This window comes from Echeneis naucrates, chromosome 21, assembly GCF_900963305.1.
Source record: "Echeneis naucrates chromosome 21, fEcheNa1.1, whole genome shotgun sequence".
NCBI lineage: Eukaryota > Metazoa > Chordata > Actinopteri > Carangiformes > Echeneidae > Echeneis > Echeneis naucrates.
In genome coordinates this window covers 19323446-19339221 of record NC_042531.1, presented here as the reverse complement: position 1 = coordinate 19339221, position 15776 = coordinate 19323446, and the positions used below count along the sequence as shown (strand labels likewise).

The window sequence follows — 15776 nt, the reverse complement described above, 5'->3', positions numbered from 1 at the left end:
TGTTATTCGCAGGCGCTCTGCCCGTTTCCAAATGAACGGTAAGCAATAGTAACGTTATACGTCAAAAATAATGTCATCAGTTCGTCAGTCGAGCATGCTAACCAGTTAGCTAGCAGTCCAGCGACTAACTAGTGTAAGTGATCTGGCAGTGAGGTTTACTTAACGTAGGCTACTCTCGCACAGATATGCTAGCTGGTATCCATTTACACAAAGATTGACAAAGAATGGCCGAACAAATGCATTCTCAATTTATTTTGTTATATACTAAATAACATACCAGTAACCTACACAGTGGCTTGTTCCATTTCGCTTTCCGTACACCCAGCTGTGTTTCTATTTGTGTTTCTTCCTTAAGTACGCACGGTAACTTAGCAACTACGCACGACTCAGCAGTAAATCAGCTTAAAGGGGAACAGGAACTTGGGGGGAACCAAATCGGTTGACACACTGGTCTGCTTTTCACAGCCAAACGAAGCCGGGTAGACTCTTTTACTTTGGAAAAACAGCTCCTACTGAAACTGATGTGATAGAAATGCTATTATGTCCAAGAGTTTGAGACATCTGCCTGTTGTTCACGGTGTATTGGGAAAGGTTTAAATTGTTCTGTGCACGTTCAAAAACATTCCTGCTTTATATAAAAATTTTTTTATATTTATTTATATTTAATTGCCTTAGTGTAATTTTTCTATATACATCATTTGTTTGAGCAATGTGAGTAGTTTTTGAGAAGAATACTTTCTACTTTTAAGTATTTTTTTTTAACACCAGTATTTTTACTTGTACTTGAGTACAAATTTTCAGTACTCTTTCCACCTCTGGTAATATATATAATAGGAAGATGAAGGCCTTTCAGGAGTCTTCAGTCAGAGTCACTGCTGCAGGAGCTGCTGGAAGACTACAATAGGGACAAACACAACAGATAAACATCACGAATCAACGCAATCTGCTTGAATGTGACAGCAGCAGAAATGGCATACTGTCTCAGTTTTGAGGTCATTTATTTGACAATGTAATTTGTTCACGTTGTAGTTGTACTGATTAAGTTTTTTTTATATTCTCATTTCTGGAGCACATAAAACTAAATGAAGGAATCTTACCCCGTGACAATCCTTTCCTTTTTTGTGACACTTGCCATGCTTGTGACCATGTCCGTGTCCATGTCCGTGTCCGTGTCCATGCCCGTGGCCACAACCAGGACCGTACCCAGATTGGCCTCCTCCAGGGCAGTTTGGTGGTGGGACAGTGCCTGGAGGACAGTGAGGGTAACCCCCTGGCTGCTGAGGGTGGCTTGGGTAGCCAGGGGGGTACTGGTATCCAAAAGAACAGGCAAAGGTTGAACAAATCGACTGGTCAAGATGTAGCAAATGTGATAAATGACTATGCAATGCAAATTTAAAAAACATTATGCAAAGGCAGCTGTTTACCTTGATTGTTTCCGTACATCTTAGAACATTAGACAAAAATTCAGATCCTGGAAAGAAAGTAAAACTTTTAGCAGTTTTCCTTGATACATGCACATACTGCCAAAGAACAACAAGCCATCAGCAGATTTTAAGCAGTGGACTTACTGTTTGCAGGAAAGTAAATCTGCAGACCCAACTGGAGCCTGCTGCTCCTTTTTATGTGTAGCTGTGCCTCAATTTGAGGGCAGCTCTCATATCACAACATTTTTGTTCCGTGACCTGAGTGTGTGTGTGTGTGTGTATAATCTTTAACATATTACATACACACAAAAAAGAGACAATACACAGAAAAAAACACTTTATTCATAAAATGGAAATAACACACAGATATTCTCACCTTGCAAATCCATACAAATACACCTTGAAATACATAAATCTATAAAAAAGCTGAGGCAGAAGTACCGCCTGGTGTCCTGGTCAACAAATCATACTTTCATTTATTACCTTTATTGCTTGAGAATAAGGATTACTTGTAGATTTATCCGCCCTGGAGGTAAAGGTTCAATGTGACTGTAAAGTCGACAATGAACCCACACACATAAGGAGTTTGGTTTAGACCTGCTTTATATGTGAAGTGCTTTCAGTGTAACTGTTATGATTTGTCACTATATAAATACATTTTGATTTGATGTTGAATTGGCAGAGAATGCTAGAAGTACTTCATCATTCATTCATTCATTCATCTTTTACCGCGTATCTGTTTCTGGATCTCAGGCGGTGCTTGAGCCAATCCCTTTTGTGAAATGCAAAAAAGAATACAAATCTGTCTGCTTCTCCTAACCCTGACAAACACAATCATGCCCTATGAACGTTTTTAGGCCACTAAAGAAGAAGAATGGCACTGTGAAAATCGCTGTCCACTCACAACACAACACCACAGGTTCACCTGGGATTCTGATCAAAATTATTTGAGTTTTACACAATAAAAAAATAAATCTGGATTATTTGAAACATAAGATAAAAAGTTTAAAACCTAAACAACTGAATAAAATGATGCGAAGGGAAGTAAAAAGAAGGAATAAGTCAAGTAGTGTAGAGCAAGAGAGGGAGGACAACATATTTGTTTTATCTTTGACGTTTATTACTTGACAACTTGTTTTCTGCAGTACAAATGAATTCCAAGATTGTACTTAAGTATGCCAAGATGGAAACTTTTTCAAAATCTTGATTCAGTCAGAGTCACTGCTGCTGCTACTGCTGCTGCTGCAGGAGCTGCTGGAGTGCTATAAAAGGGATGAACACAAGAGACAGGCATTAATTAATTCGTTTATGGAGTCCATAAAAAAGAGGTTTTAATTTTAGTTGATTATTTTGTGAAGTTCTGAAAACTCCAGTGAGTTATTCTGTTCTTATTGAAAAAAAAGGAAATTTTGCTGCTTGAAAACCAATTTTCAGATCAGAGAACAGAACAAAAAAATTTACTGGTTTAAAAACGATGAGAATGCATCTTAATGTGTGAAAGTGGAGTTTGCCTTACTGACCTAATTCTGGATAAATAAGTCCTATAAACACGTGATTGGATGTGACTGCACAAACTTTGGGTCCAATCCACTTTCTGTAGTGAAAGAGCTAAATGATGACATCTTACCCCGTGTGAGTCCTTCCCCTTCTTGTGACACTTTTTATGCTTGTGGCCACGCTTGTGCCTGCGCTTGCCCTTGGGTCCACACCCACCCCCATGCCCATGCCCACATCCATGTCCATGTCCACCTCCACATCCATGTCCGTGATTGTGTCCGTGTCCGTGTCTCCCCCCTTGAGGACAGCGTCCTCCTGAAATAAGTAACATAAATTTTCGATGTAAGAAGAAAGAGGTTGAGATTAACCAAAAGAGAAACACATTGCTTACCTCGGCCAGACATGTTCAAGTTGAAACTCAAATCCCTAAAAACCAGCATGAGAGAAATTAATGAATATTAACATTGAAATAAATTAGCACGTCAACTATTGCCAAAAATACCTCCGAAAACATTCAATGTATAAAGATGCAACACTAGTTTGTATTAATGTGCGTGTGAACCACACTCAGCACATATATGATAAACAAAGCTGCAGAAGAACAGATGATGACCAAAGATTTGGAGGTGACCTTACTCAGTGCTCGATGAAGATCCTCTGGTGCAGCTGCCACCTGCTGCTCCTTTTTATCAGAAGCCACTCCTCGATGTGCAGCAGTTCATGATGGGCTGTGCCAGAACTGCCATCGCAGATTCTTTGCTATGTGACGGTTAGATCTGCACCACACACACAACGTGCATATATGGCCGTGTATCCAAGAAGCGTGCTCCATCTTTACTTGTATTATGAACATTACAACGCTGTTGTCTGCTCCCCTCTGCTAGGTCTCAGCGAAAAACACCAACAACACATCATACAGTCTGTGTCATCTTTTCTGCTCTGCATTGGACATTTGACAAGTCAGGCGTGATTGACATAAATTTAAACATAGGTTCCCATTTACCTCCAAAACAGTCCTGACTCTGGAGGTCTGAACTCCAAAAGACCTTTGAAGGTGAGCTGTGATATTGGATTGAGATCTGGTGAATTTGGAGCCGAGTCAGCACCTTGAACTGGCTGTAGTTCCAGCATGGAACGGAACATTATCCTGCTGAAAGAGCCCACTGATATTAAGGAATACTGTTTCCATGTCTAAGAGACATACAAATTTAATAAAATGTATTTACCTGGGAAACTAAGCTCCTCACGTGGAGGAGGTTATGTTGAGGCCAAAACGATTTCTTATCAGCGTCAGGGCACATGCAAAACTGAAGACACAGGTTTTACAAGTTCTGTTCTAACTGGTGTGGCTGTCATTGAATCTGATAGAATAGACAACTGTAGAGACAGTCAGCTACACAAATAAACACACTTCCAGTGCATTTGATAAAGGTAATACCCTCCTCCGTGCCAAATCAACAAAAGACTTCACAATACTCTGTGTGACTACACCTTTATCTCAGCTTTAGGAATTCAGGTGTGTTCTTGAAAATATTATTTGTCAGAGGTCAAAAATATATTATTTGTGAACTAATTCCATCCTTACAAAATAAATCAGAGTTTATTGACTGGACAACATCCCATCACATCTTGCATTCCAATCTACTGTTCATATCTGTTTTTTTGGTGCACAGATGACAAAATGTAAAAATGCTGATTCTAAAAATAAGTGGTAGACATCGGGATAAAAAGTTTGAATGTGTTCTGGTTGTTAAATCACCTGGTCTCAGCTACACCTGCAAATCCTGATTGGCACAATGTCTTTTCAGAAAACAAACCGGGGCGTTCATTATGTCAAGACAATAATCATTATAGTAGCATAGAAAAATGTTTTATTCCAAATGCAAATGTTTGAATGACATAAATGCTTCCATACATTTTAGAAATCAGAGCACATTAACTGGGATCTTGGATAGGGGCAGATTAAGGGAGGAGCAGCTCTGATAGATGAAGAGATACTAAATAGCAAAAAATAAACAAACAGTACATATTTTTTCAAAATTCATTGTGTGAAGTTTGTAGCTGTGAGAGAAAGGGGAATGACATGCGGTATGAGTCCCTGGGTTGGAGTCGTACTTGGGCGATGTGATACGCGGTACATGTATTAACCACGCTGCTGCTTTATCTGATATTTTGTTAGTCTGATGAACTTTTAAACTCTTCATAGCTTGACCTTCCCTGCAAGTGGACTGCTGGGGTAAAGTGTGGCGAAGCGGCCAAAGGTCCAGACTGGAAAGACATTTCTGTAGGAGGTGTAGCTGATAGCGCAGCTCTTGTTGAACACACCTGAAATATTCTCCTGGGGAGGTGGAAGGACAGAAAGCAGATCACAGCCTGCATAATCTTCCACATCACTTACAATCGATTCATTTGTGTTGAAGAGACAAAGTTGTGTATAATTAAAGCAGATAACATCAGTAATAACACATTTGCAGAGTGCAGACTCACCTGGGGCCAGTCCCCATTTGGCAGCTGCTTGTCAATCAGCAGCTGTACTCCTCTCTCAATGGCCCGCCTGTCAGGATGCCTGGTGTGTGTAGAAGGAATTTCATTGAATTTACGTGAATTGTCTTGTTTGGATTCAGTCCACTTTATTTTAGTCTGATTAAATTTTACTTCTGAGGAATTGAATGCTCCCTTTGTAGGTAAAGAAATAAATGTGTAGCAGGTTCTTGACATGTCACTAACCTACCATATTTTAGGTAGTGTCAGAGCCATTTCTGGTACAGATATTGGTATCAGAGCAACTCCCAGCACGTCCATTGAGATCGAACTATGATGCAGCATTGGCATAAAGTCAAGTCAGGTGAGGGCTGCTTTACCTGACAGCCATGAGGCCTAACAAAGCCCAGCAGGTGTTGTGGATCTGCGCATCGCTGCTTTGGATGTACAGCCGTTGCTCACATGACTCAAAGTCTTCCCCCCAGCCTCCATTTGGCATCTGCCGGTCTAGCAGGAACTGACAAGCTCTCTGCACCTCTGCACGCACATCCCTGGTAACAAAAGCCAGGGCACATTTGTAGTATGTATTCTTGGAGCTAACAGGTGTCCCGTGTTTCTTGTACGGTCATGTCTAAACATTTCAGTAATAAGTGTTTGGATCTCTCACTCATCCTTGTAGATGTGACCCATACAAGCAAAAGCTTCTAGGCCAAACCATATTCCATATGTGAAGCAGACTCCCCACGATCTGAGAAACAAAATCAGCAGAAGGCTTAGCTCGGCCTACTGCTAAGGTAAGATATCAGATGTTAAAATCACAAATGTGGACTCACCCTTCCCAGGATCCATCTGGCCGCTGCACCTTCCTGCAGTACTCTAGTCCATCTCTCAGAGTGGACCTGAAGAAGAACCAGTGAACTGTTTAACAGCCTTCCCCTTTAAATCCCAAACCTCAACAAGAACTGACAAGTAACTGATGTACAAATGTCACACAAATCACTTCAGATTATAATCCTGAATCAGCAGGCCACTTCAGTCTGAAATGAACTCCTAATGTCTTGTGTGCCATCTAGTAACTGCTACTAGACATCCTGCAAATATTTGTCTGTTGTGTGGTCTACCTGATCTCCTCGGCCCGGTGGTCAGGGTAGGCCTTCTGGAAGTGCCTCAGAGCCTGCATTACTGCTGAGGTGCATTCCACATAGGTATAATCTATCATGATGTCACCTGTTTGGGTGTGTTTAAGACACAGAGACAGAGAAAGTGCACACTGTTAATTATAATTCCACAACTAATACATTCTCTCTTCAACAGTGGAAATGACAATGTTAGAGTCTCTGACCTTTGTCACTGAAAAACAACAGTATTGCAACACACCCAACGTGCGGTGGAAAAAGTCTTCCAGTCACAAAGTGTTGAAAGGACATTGAATTCCATGTTTATATTTGGTGTTGTGTTTTCCTTTTTCATATGCAAATATTTGTAAGTTGAGTCACACTGACATTCCTACCAGGGTTCACACTGCTGAGCAGTACACAGTGTTCACTTAGGCATCAAATCACACACCTTAGTACAACTTTCTTTCTAAAAACATGAAATCGGTACAGTGACTTTTTATTCACCATCGATTTGTGTAATGATGCATTGAACATGATGTGCCGATATGATGTGCCGTACACATGACATCCCCTCACTCTGTACACATTGTGTACAGAATCAGCTTGGCACATACTCACCAAACACTTCAGAGGGGTTGAGGAGCTCCAGGAGTCTCCCTCCTCTCTTAGTTTCATATGTGGCAAATCCACCGTCTGAGTTTCTCATGCTCAGGAGCTACATCAGAAAACAGAACATGGAGCAACAGCTGGAACAACTTGTCAAGCAACTTTGCAGCACAAATGCTCGGAACTTGTGGCCAAACTTTGGGTTGCAGCCTGAAGGGCTCAGATTTCTCATGATACTAAGATGGGATTCGTCTTTATTTCATATTTCTAATCAAAATTTTCTCGCAAAGGTTTTGTTAGGAAAGAATATAAGCTTGGTCCCCAAAATGGCCAACCATTTGACTGAAAAAGTAATGCTCTCAAACTGCAAAATCAGGTGTTTCATAATGGATAACATTAACATTATATCTATGTGTGGGTACAACACCAAAACAGGAGCACACCAGAATATTAAACTTAAAACAAAAAATAGATAGTAAAATAGTCCTCTATTTATTTTTCATCTGGAGTCTCACCACATTGACTGCATCATACAGACACTGAGAGGCCACCGGCTGGCAGATGGAAGGACAAAGCTCCTGCAGCAGCATCACTGACTTCAGGCCTTCGGCTGTGCAGTCGGCCACAATCCAGCCACAATCACGTGTGCTGAAGGGGAACCCTCCCTAAAAAAACAAATAATGGGTTCCACAGTTTCAGTTCCCTAATTGAGAATAATAGGAAAATGTTGAACAGTTCCTGACCCCTGACCCTGACATGTTATCAGCTTACCTTGTTCATCTGTCTATAGTACTTTTGGTATTCAGGAGGATTCTCAGGAATCTGGAAGAGTGGAAAATGTAGTCAGGCACATGAAAGCAGCAAGTAATCACATTACAGCATTTTAATCTTTAGCACTCTTAAATACCCTGAAAACATAAACATATATAATCAGAAGACAATTCTTCAGAGTTTATCTGTGTAACAGGCGGACTAGCTTATGGAATGTGATGCATGCTGATCATACCTGTGTGATGGTGAGAAATTGATGGGCCTCTCTGAGACATTCTGCCAATTTGGGGTCATCCTGGGCTCCTGCCTGAACAATCCCAGTACCACATTTATTCAGGCCAGATATGTGACACATTTCAATGATAATGTTTTGTGTCAATATTGACTTTTCTATTTTAGTTTTGATTTCTTTTCCAGAATTGAAACATGCAAGAAGAGGACAGGGGTTTGTGGCTACTATGACTGAAAGTAAAGATGTTCAGTGTTCTGCGTCTTTTGATAATTTTACATTTCAAGGGTCAACACTTTCATATAGATTTTCTTGAAGCCAAAGCATTATTGGATTTATGCTGATGAAACCCAGTTCTATGTGTGCCTGTCCCTTAAATCACAGGCAACACAGACAGAATGATTCTGAGCTTTGCATCCAGAGTCACTTCTCCAATATAACAAAAAAAAAGCATGCTATGAATTTGTTACATTGTCTTCCTATGGGTAGTTAAAGTTAACAGTCCAAAAATGAAAGATTATTTGGACGGTATTTAACCTGCGTTTTGGTATTTATAGGGTTAGGCTTACAAATAAAGATACAAAGGTTGCCAGGTTACAATAAAAGCATCTCTACAGTGAGTGGGCAGGCATACATTACCTCAAGGAAAGCTTGTACAGCAAAACATGTATCCCAGAGTTGAGATCCATTGGTTCCCTGCGCAGAACAAAATGGGCAAAATGATCATGAAACACTCACTGAGTGGGACTCTTTCTGCAGGACCAAATACTTAGCCATGGAAGCAAAAACAGCCTTTAGGAAGTGAGAACTGCTGCTACATCTGCATCATCATACACATCCAGCAGACAGAGGAGAAATGTGTACCTGCATTTTCATACCATCCAGCCCCAGCCTGGAACACAGAGGCACTGCTGTCAGTTTATCTGCAGTTTACTTTCATGCACAACATAGTGGAGGATTTGTTACATTATATGTGTGATATGTGGCTTCACAAGAACTATTCGAAACACCCGCTACTGACATTGTCAATTTTTGTTATTTGGGGCTATCCTTCTTATTGTCTAAATTTTTGGGGTAACAAATATAAAACTAATGAAAATGGTGTTTCTTCTCATTAATTATTAGTAATATCAAAGGGAACTTTTACTTTTTTCATTAAAATTCAGACCAAATAGGAAAAGCACTCATGTAAATTACAATATCCCTAACTTATTGTGAGTAGTGTATGTGTGATATGTGGCTTCACAAGAACTTTTCGCGAACACCTAATTGAGCCTGATGGGTTTGAAGTTGGAGACTGTTTGACTTACCAGAGGTAATCTGGGATCCTGGACACATGCTCCTGAAAGATTGAAGAAGAGGGGCCATCGACATACCAACGGACCAGCATGTTGATTGTCTTAGAGATCTGTGGAGAAAGGCCAGTACGTCATCTTCATTTACATTAATTCATTCATCTTCTACTGCTTTTCCCTTTCTGGGTCACGGGGGATGATGGAGCCAATCCCAGCTCACAATGGGCAAGGGCAGGGCTCACCTTGGACAGGTTGCCAGTCAAACACAAGGCCAACACACAGAGACAAAGAGAGACCAACAACCACTCATAATAGCAGTGGCATAGTGGTTAGTGCTGTTCACAATAAGAAGGTCATGGGTTCGGTTCCCCTGCCTGGGGCCTTTCTGTGTGGAGTTTACATGTTCTCCCTATGCCTGTGTGGGTTTCCTCCCACCATCCAAAGACATCATGTTTGCCTTAACTTGTGACTCTAAATTATCTGCAGGTCTGAGTGTGAGTGGTTGTTGGTCTCTGTCTGTCTCTGTGTGTTGGCCCTGTGATGGACTGGCGATCTCTCCAGGGTGAAGCCTGCCCTCATCCAGAGTGAGCTGGGATTTGCTCCAGCTACCCCCCCATGCCTCCAAAACAGAAAAAGCGGTATAAGATGAGTGAATAGATTAATTTTCTTGCATACATGTGGCCAAACTGTGTTCAGTCTGATGTTTTCATGTGTCTGCATTTATTACCGGTCCAATGCTGATACACTTTGTGAAGCGGTCATCAGCCTGGATGTGCTCATACAGCTCTTTGACAGCCCTTTTTCTCAGTGCGCTGCTGTGGTGAGCTTCATACACATTCAACACCACTGCAGGGCAACAGGAACAGAGCCACAAAATTAAGCAAGTGATTCTGGTGGTAACGTTTAATGGGATTAAAAACATGTGTTTCTCATTGCATAAAAATATTCTGTAGCCAGGATAAAATTGTTAAAACTTTTAAAACATGATTTGAACTGTAGTGAATTCTAACTGACACGTCTGTAGGCGGTGGTTTATCACAGCGTTTTGTTCATACTCACTGTAGGCAGCGGTGAGCAATGTGCTATGAGGTGTGTACATGTCACATGCTGCCACATTGTTCCTTTGAGCAGGCCAGTTGATGGTGGCATAGTCTTGGACATAAAGCTCCTACACAACAAACAGCAGCAAGCAAATATAAACTGGTTACATAAATAAAGAAATATGTCAAGGCTAAGGCATTCTTATTTTTTTTTTTATATTATTTTAATTGCAGCAAGTCTATTCATAGAGTGGATGTCATCTTCCATAATTGTTTGTGTCTGGTGCCCCCTTGTGGGGCAGTTTAGCTCCAGCACCTGTCTGAGGCTGAGGACCAGGGGGTCTTCCTCCGCTGACAGTCTGACAGCATAGCAGTAGCTCATAGGGAGGTAGACCTGGCGGCAGTGACACCACAGAGTGGAGGGGTGGGCTGGCATCCAAGCTGGGAATAACCTGCAACAGGTAACACATCTGAAATCACTCCAAACAATCTTCACACTGCCCCCACAGACAGTCATTGACTGCCTGCTGTTGAAATTACTGCTTAGGACCTGATAGTGACGTGGCAGTCATAAGGTTGGGAAGAGGAGAATATAGTCCTATAGCCTCACCACATTTCTGGCAGAAGTGTGTTCATTCCCTCCCAGCTGTAGACATTTAAAATGGCCAACCAGAATTTACCCCATGACGGAATCCCCGCTGCACCACCTGAACAAAATAAAACACTGAACATCCACAAGAATGACCTGACAAAAGCTTCCCAGCAGAACATTTTCATCACACAGCTTCCATCAGCTTTTATTCTTCTGTCATCCTGGTGCGATGTATCCACAAGCTAGGAAACACACTACAAACACTGCACACACTACATCGACATGATGTAACCTGATCCCTCAGACCGCACCAACTTCCTCCATTGCTCTGTGATCCAGTTCTGATGCTCATGTTTCCATTGCAGGATCTTTTGGTGGTGGACAGGGGTCACCCTGACTAATCTGCAGCTACGCAGCACCATCTACAACAAACTGTGATTCAGCGGCCTGGCCCTCTGTTGGATCAGATCACACTGTCAGACTTGCTCCCAACGACCATCAATGACCCTTGATCCCTTGATCCCTTGATCCTTGGACTCTTCTGGTAGAACCTGACCCCTGCAGACCAGGAACATCCAACAGAGCTGCAGTGTTGGAGATGCTCTGACTCAGTGGTCTACATATTACAGTTTGCCGCTCATCCTCACAGTGGACCATTTTTTCTGCTCCAACATCAACATCAGGACCTGCTGCCCACTGATAGCTGCCACGGTAACCATGGTAGCCAATGCTATTCATGTCAGTTATGTTATGTTATGGCTGATCAAGGAATTTTACTTATCCCCTGGGGGCAAATAGATTGTCGGCCAGTAGTAAGAAATAGATGTATACAAAACAAATAAATATAGCAACAATTATCAACATAACACAAGATAAAATAAAATAAAGCTACAGTGCATCATTTATAAACTTGATAGCAGCAGGAATGAATGACCTTCTGAGCCTGTTTGTTCTGGACTGTGGCCTTTTGAATCTATGGCCTGATGGTAACAACAATTGAAGCAAATATTCAATCTCTACATATAAAGAAATCTCGTATTTTCTTACTGTTTCCTGTAACTTATTCCTCCTCACCTTTGCTGTGCAGGTTGTCCCTGGCTCGAACCATATCTGGGTCATCAGGGTCTACTCCCAGGATCCTCAGTGAGGTGTAACTCAGTGCTGTGCCAAAGACAGTAGATTTATCTTCAATGTGCCTGCAAAAGAACAAGACACGCTCACATGGTGCTGCTGCAATCTGTAGAGAGACTGACTCTGTTTAACGTGTCACTCTTCTCCTGTAATTAGTTTGCAGAATTTGGGATGAATGAATAATTTTGAGTTACACTAATATTTTCTGAAATCTATATCACATGTTTTACTGGGGAGGCAGCAGCAGAGCATGACAGACACAAAGATAAGATAACAGGGTGATGCTTATACAGCTGTCAGAAGTCTTCTGAAAGTCACCACTGCTAAAATGACCCCAGGGAGTTTGTTCTGACAAAATCTATGGGTACATTCATAAGCCATGTATCAAAACCAAATCACAAAAAAAGCATTCTGCTGACTTACAGGCCCCAACCACCATCAGGCAGCTGAACGGAGCGCAGGTACCTCACCATCTCTCTCTTCCAGGCCTCAGCCAGAGGGATCCGAGCCACATGACATGTGATCAGGAGCCCTGAGACATACACGGATACAGATACACATTATGAACTGCTCAGCTGTGTTCTGTTTATTCTGACCGTTCTCCCCGCACCACATATCAACATAACAAAACACATGAGGCAGAGAAGATGAAACTAATATGTTATGAGATGGATGTCACTCAGGGACCTTTTCCTTTAAATTAATTAATTGATTAACTTTTAATTTATTTGTTACTAAGAGAACAAAACGACCATTGAAGAAATGAACAAACAAAGGCAAAAAACGGACAAGTAACATACCACAAGACAGTGGTTAAACTTAAATCAAAAGGGGAGATTAAATGTTGTGGGTAGTAATGTGTGTGTGTGTGTGTGTGTGTGTGTGTGTTATGGCAGAATTGGGTGCAGTAAGAACCAAATGAAAATGCAAATAATATCATATACACACAAAATTACAGTTATGATTATACTCACTAAAGGCACGTAATAACAAAAATTGATATGGTGATGGTAACAACAACAATAGAAATAATAATAGTAAAAATAAAAGCAAATAAAAGTAATAATTCCACTGTAGGTGGTCTCTAAGTGCAGTCTAACAATATAAGCTTTCCATTTCTATGTCAATCAATAATACAAAGTGTGAATGCGATCTATAAATCTGTAAATCTGATTTAATGAAAATAGGACATTCTAGGGAAAGAAATTGTATCACTCAAGAGTGACAAATCCTAAACTTAGGGGCCCTTAATATAGCCACTGCCTAGTTCAAGTATGAAATGGCACGGTGTGGGGAGGGTGGGGTCTTACCTGGCAGCAGGAAGAGAGGCCCACCGTAGTCCCCTGCCCAGTGACCGTCTTCGGCCTGGAGGTGGCGGTAGAAGTGCATACCTTTGAGAGCAGCATCCACAGCTGTGTGGGCAGGAGGGGAGCCACACACAAACTTACTCTGAAGAGAGATGTAGAGTAAAGAACAGTAAATTCTACCCTCCACTTTGATTACCAGCAGTTAATACAAATGAGCTATATTCTATATTCTATTTGTAGTGTATGTTTGCTGTAAAAAGAAAATTATAGATCTCTAACTGGGATTTATAGCTAACACTGCTGAAGAAGTAATTAACACAACCCAAGCTATGGATATGACAATGTGATGTTCTAGATTATTTGATTTGCGTGTTTTAAATTGCACTAATGACAGCAAAACACTATATATTCACTTCATGTTGTCACGTAGTAGAATACTGGACTACCTCTGTTCCTTCATGCCCTTTCTTCCCAACCTGACTTTGAGAAGATTGGAGAGCGTATCACCACTGTTGTAAGAAAATTATTGTAAGATGGAAAATGCACCGTGTCCAGGCCTAGAGAGTGGGCCTCCAGCATGGTCTGCTCCCTGTCTGGGGTGTCCTGATCTTCTATGTAGCGCCAGGTCTGCCTGCCCTCAACGTTTGAAAGCCTCCAGCGGCTAAGGTCTGTGGCTGGCTCCGTCTTGTACGGTCCCCCTCGCCGTCGCAGATGCCTGGTAGAGACAAGAACTTAAGAAGGAAGCTCTTCTGCTTCATTTCACATGCAGCCAGCACTTCAATTCTGAACCAATTTCTCTATAGGTGAGACTGCTGCTGGATTGGATCACACGAGCAAAAGTTTGATATACAATCCAAATAATGTAATGAAAACAAATTGATCATAAAGGCAGTGTGTTTTTGCCTTGAAAAATGGTTTCAATAGTCTGGTTGCAAAATTCCTTAGGGTTTCTTATAATTAAACCATGAACACAAGACCAACAGTATGAAAGGTTTGTATTTAACCTGATCATACCTAATACATTACATCTACTCATTTGGCTGACACTTTTATCCAAAGTGACACAATCGAGTAAAGTTTCAAAGCTATAGAAGGCGTTGGTGCAAGTATTAAACACGAAATCTATTAAATAAGTCCAGGGGGTCATGTGAGGAAGTGCCAAAAAAATGGAGGATGGAGATGAGGATTCCAGAGCTTCTCGAGGGCAGAAGGGGATATTCCACCTCTGTTACGATTAAATAGTTGGTTCCACCATCAGGTACCACAGCGCAGACTCTTCTGGTCTGGAGCGAGATGGTCTTATTTGTAGGGATAGTGATGCCAGACCACATGCGGTATTTTGGGCAAGAAAACCTGCTGTCAAAGGAGTAGTAGATTCCTAAATGTTGGATGTACGCAAGCAAAAATAATCTGATAATTGGACTCAAATAATTTGAATTGATTCATATCGGTCACATACAGTGACTGCATCAGCTAGTCCTTACACTAACACTGTGCTCCAACCCAGCACAAGTACAGCACAACACAGTACCACTACTGTACAATTACAGTCCAGGGCCTTTTCTATATTCAACGTCAGTACCATTCTTTTCATGTCTCACACTCCAACAAAGTATGCTGCATGGTCAGCACAGTGGTTAGCGCTGTTGCCCCACAATAAGAAGGTGGCGGGTTCGGAGCCCAGTCTGCGGGGTGTTTAGGTTAACTAAACAGTGAGTGTGATGGACCTGTCCAGGTGAGCTGGGATTAGCTCCAGCAACCCCTCGACGGAGTGAACGTTTGGCTACCGATTCGTGAACTAACCAGTTCAGCGCATAGAAATATCACCTGTCTAATAAACTTTCCAACTGTGTTAAAACAGAGAAGCATTCACAGAATCTGTTCACAACCAATGGGTCACTCCTGTTTCCGTCATTAATAACGAGAAACATAGTTTGGGCAGTTCCGGCGACATGTGTAATAGCGGTATACTCACGTTCCCTCGGTCATGGCTGTGGATACAACTCCCATCTGAGCCGCACCAGGGAATTTCTTTTAGGCTGCAGTGAAGCCTCCGCCTCTTTCGCTCTTTTCACTGGAACTGTAGTTCTCTCCAGACACACGCGTGTGTTTTTCAGGACAGTGCGGACTACACTTCCCAGAGAACATGACGATGCCGTCCGAGGCAGTTTCGACATGGAGAGACATGAGCAGAGACGCGGCTGCCCAATCAGGTAATAATTAGGCGGGAAAGTGGGCGGGCCCCTTGCACGATCGCCCAATCAGATCGCTCGTTTGATAAATGA

At 41.8% G+C, this 15776-nt stretch overlaps 3 protein-coding genes across 5 annotated transcripts; all 3 read right to left on the bottom strand.

Annotated features, from left to right (window-relative positions):
- Window positions 1-417: 417 nt before the first annotated feature.
- LOC115061523 (homeobox protein caupolican-like) lies at window positions 418-1632 on the bottom strand. 2 transcript variants are annotated; one of them, XM_029529892.1, is made up of 4 exons: window positions 1569-1632; window positions 1425-1471; window positions 1098-1315; window positions 418-895 (listed from the first exon to the last, which is right to left on the bottom strand). In XM_029529892.1, the coding sequence occupies exons 2-4, from the start codon at window positions 1441-1443 to the stop codon at window positions 860-862; spliced, it is 273 nt and encodes a 90-aa protein (XP_029385752.1). In that variant the 5' UTR covers window positions 1444-1471; window positions 1569-1632; the 3' UTR covers window positions 418-859. The 2 variants fall into 2 exon arrangements, with proteins under 2 accessions (XP_029385752.1, XP_029385753.1); XM_029529893.1 differs by lacking the exon at window positions 1569-1632 and having other exon boundaries at window positions 1098-1307.
- Window positions 1633-1745: 113 nt separating this feature from the next.
- On the bottom strand, window positions 1746-3574 carry LOC115061524 (FKBP-type peptidyl-prolyl cis-trans isomerase SlyD-like). The gene is made up of 4 exons (XM_029529894.1): window positions 3558-3574; window positions 3313-3347; window positions 3052-3236; window positions 1746-2686 (listed from the first exon to the last, which is right to left on the bottom strand). Exons 2-4 carry the CDS (start codon window positions 3323-3325, stop codon window positions 2633-2635), a joined length of 252 nt encoding a protein of 83 aa, XP_029385754.1. The 5' UTR covers window positions 3326-3347; window positions 3558-3574; the 3' UTR covers window positions 1746-2632.
- A 1214-nt stretch (window positions 3575-4788) lies between these two features.
- On the bottom strand, window positions 4789-15502 carry lss (lanosterol synthase (2,3-oxidosqualene-lanosterol cyclase)). Of its 2 annotated transcripts, none has more exons than XM_029529889.1 (22): window positions 15467-15502; window positions 14038-14206; window positions 13495-13633; window positions 12608-12716; window positions 12128-12249; window positions 11072-11168; window positions 10778-10913; window positions 10481-10589; window positions 10149-10267; window positions 9437-9534; window positions 8991-9018; window positions 8766-8822; window positions 8133-8204; window positions 7898-7948; window positions 7642-7791; window positions 7139-7235; window positions 6524-6629; window positions 6236-6301; window positions 6070-6150; window positions 5783-5953; window positions 5409-5487; window positions 4789-5259 (listed from the first exon to the last, which is right to left on the bottom strand). In XM_029529889.1, exons 1-22 carry the CDS (start codon window positions 15499-15501, stop codon window positions 5122-5124), a joined length of 2229 nt encoding a protein of 742 aa, XP_029385749.1. In that variant the 5' UTR covers window position 15502; the 3' UTR covers window positions 4789-5121. The 2 variants fall into 2 exon arrangements, with proteins under 2 accessions (XP_029385749.1, XP_029385750.1); XM_029529890.1 differs by having other exon boundaries at window positions 12128-12269; window positions 12637-12716.
- Between the last annotated feature and the right edge of the window lie 274 nt (window positions 15503-15776).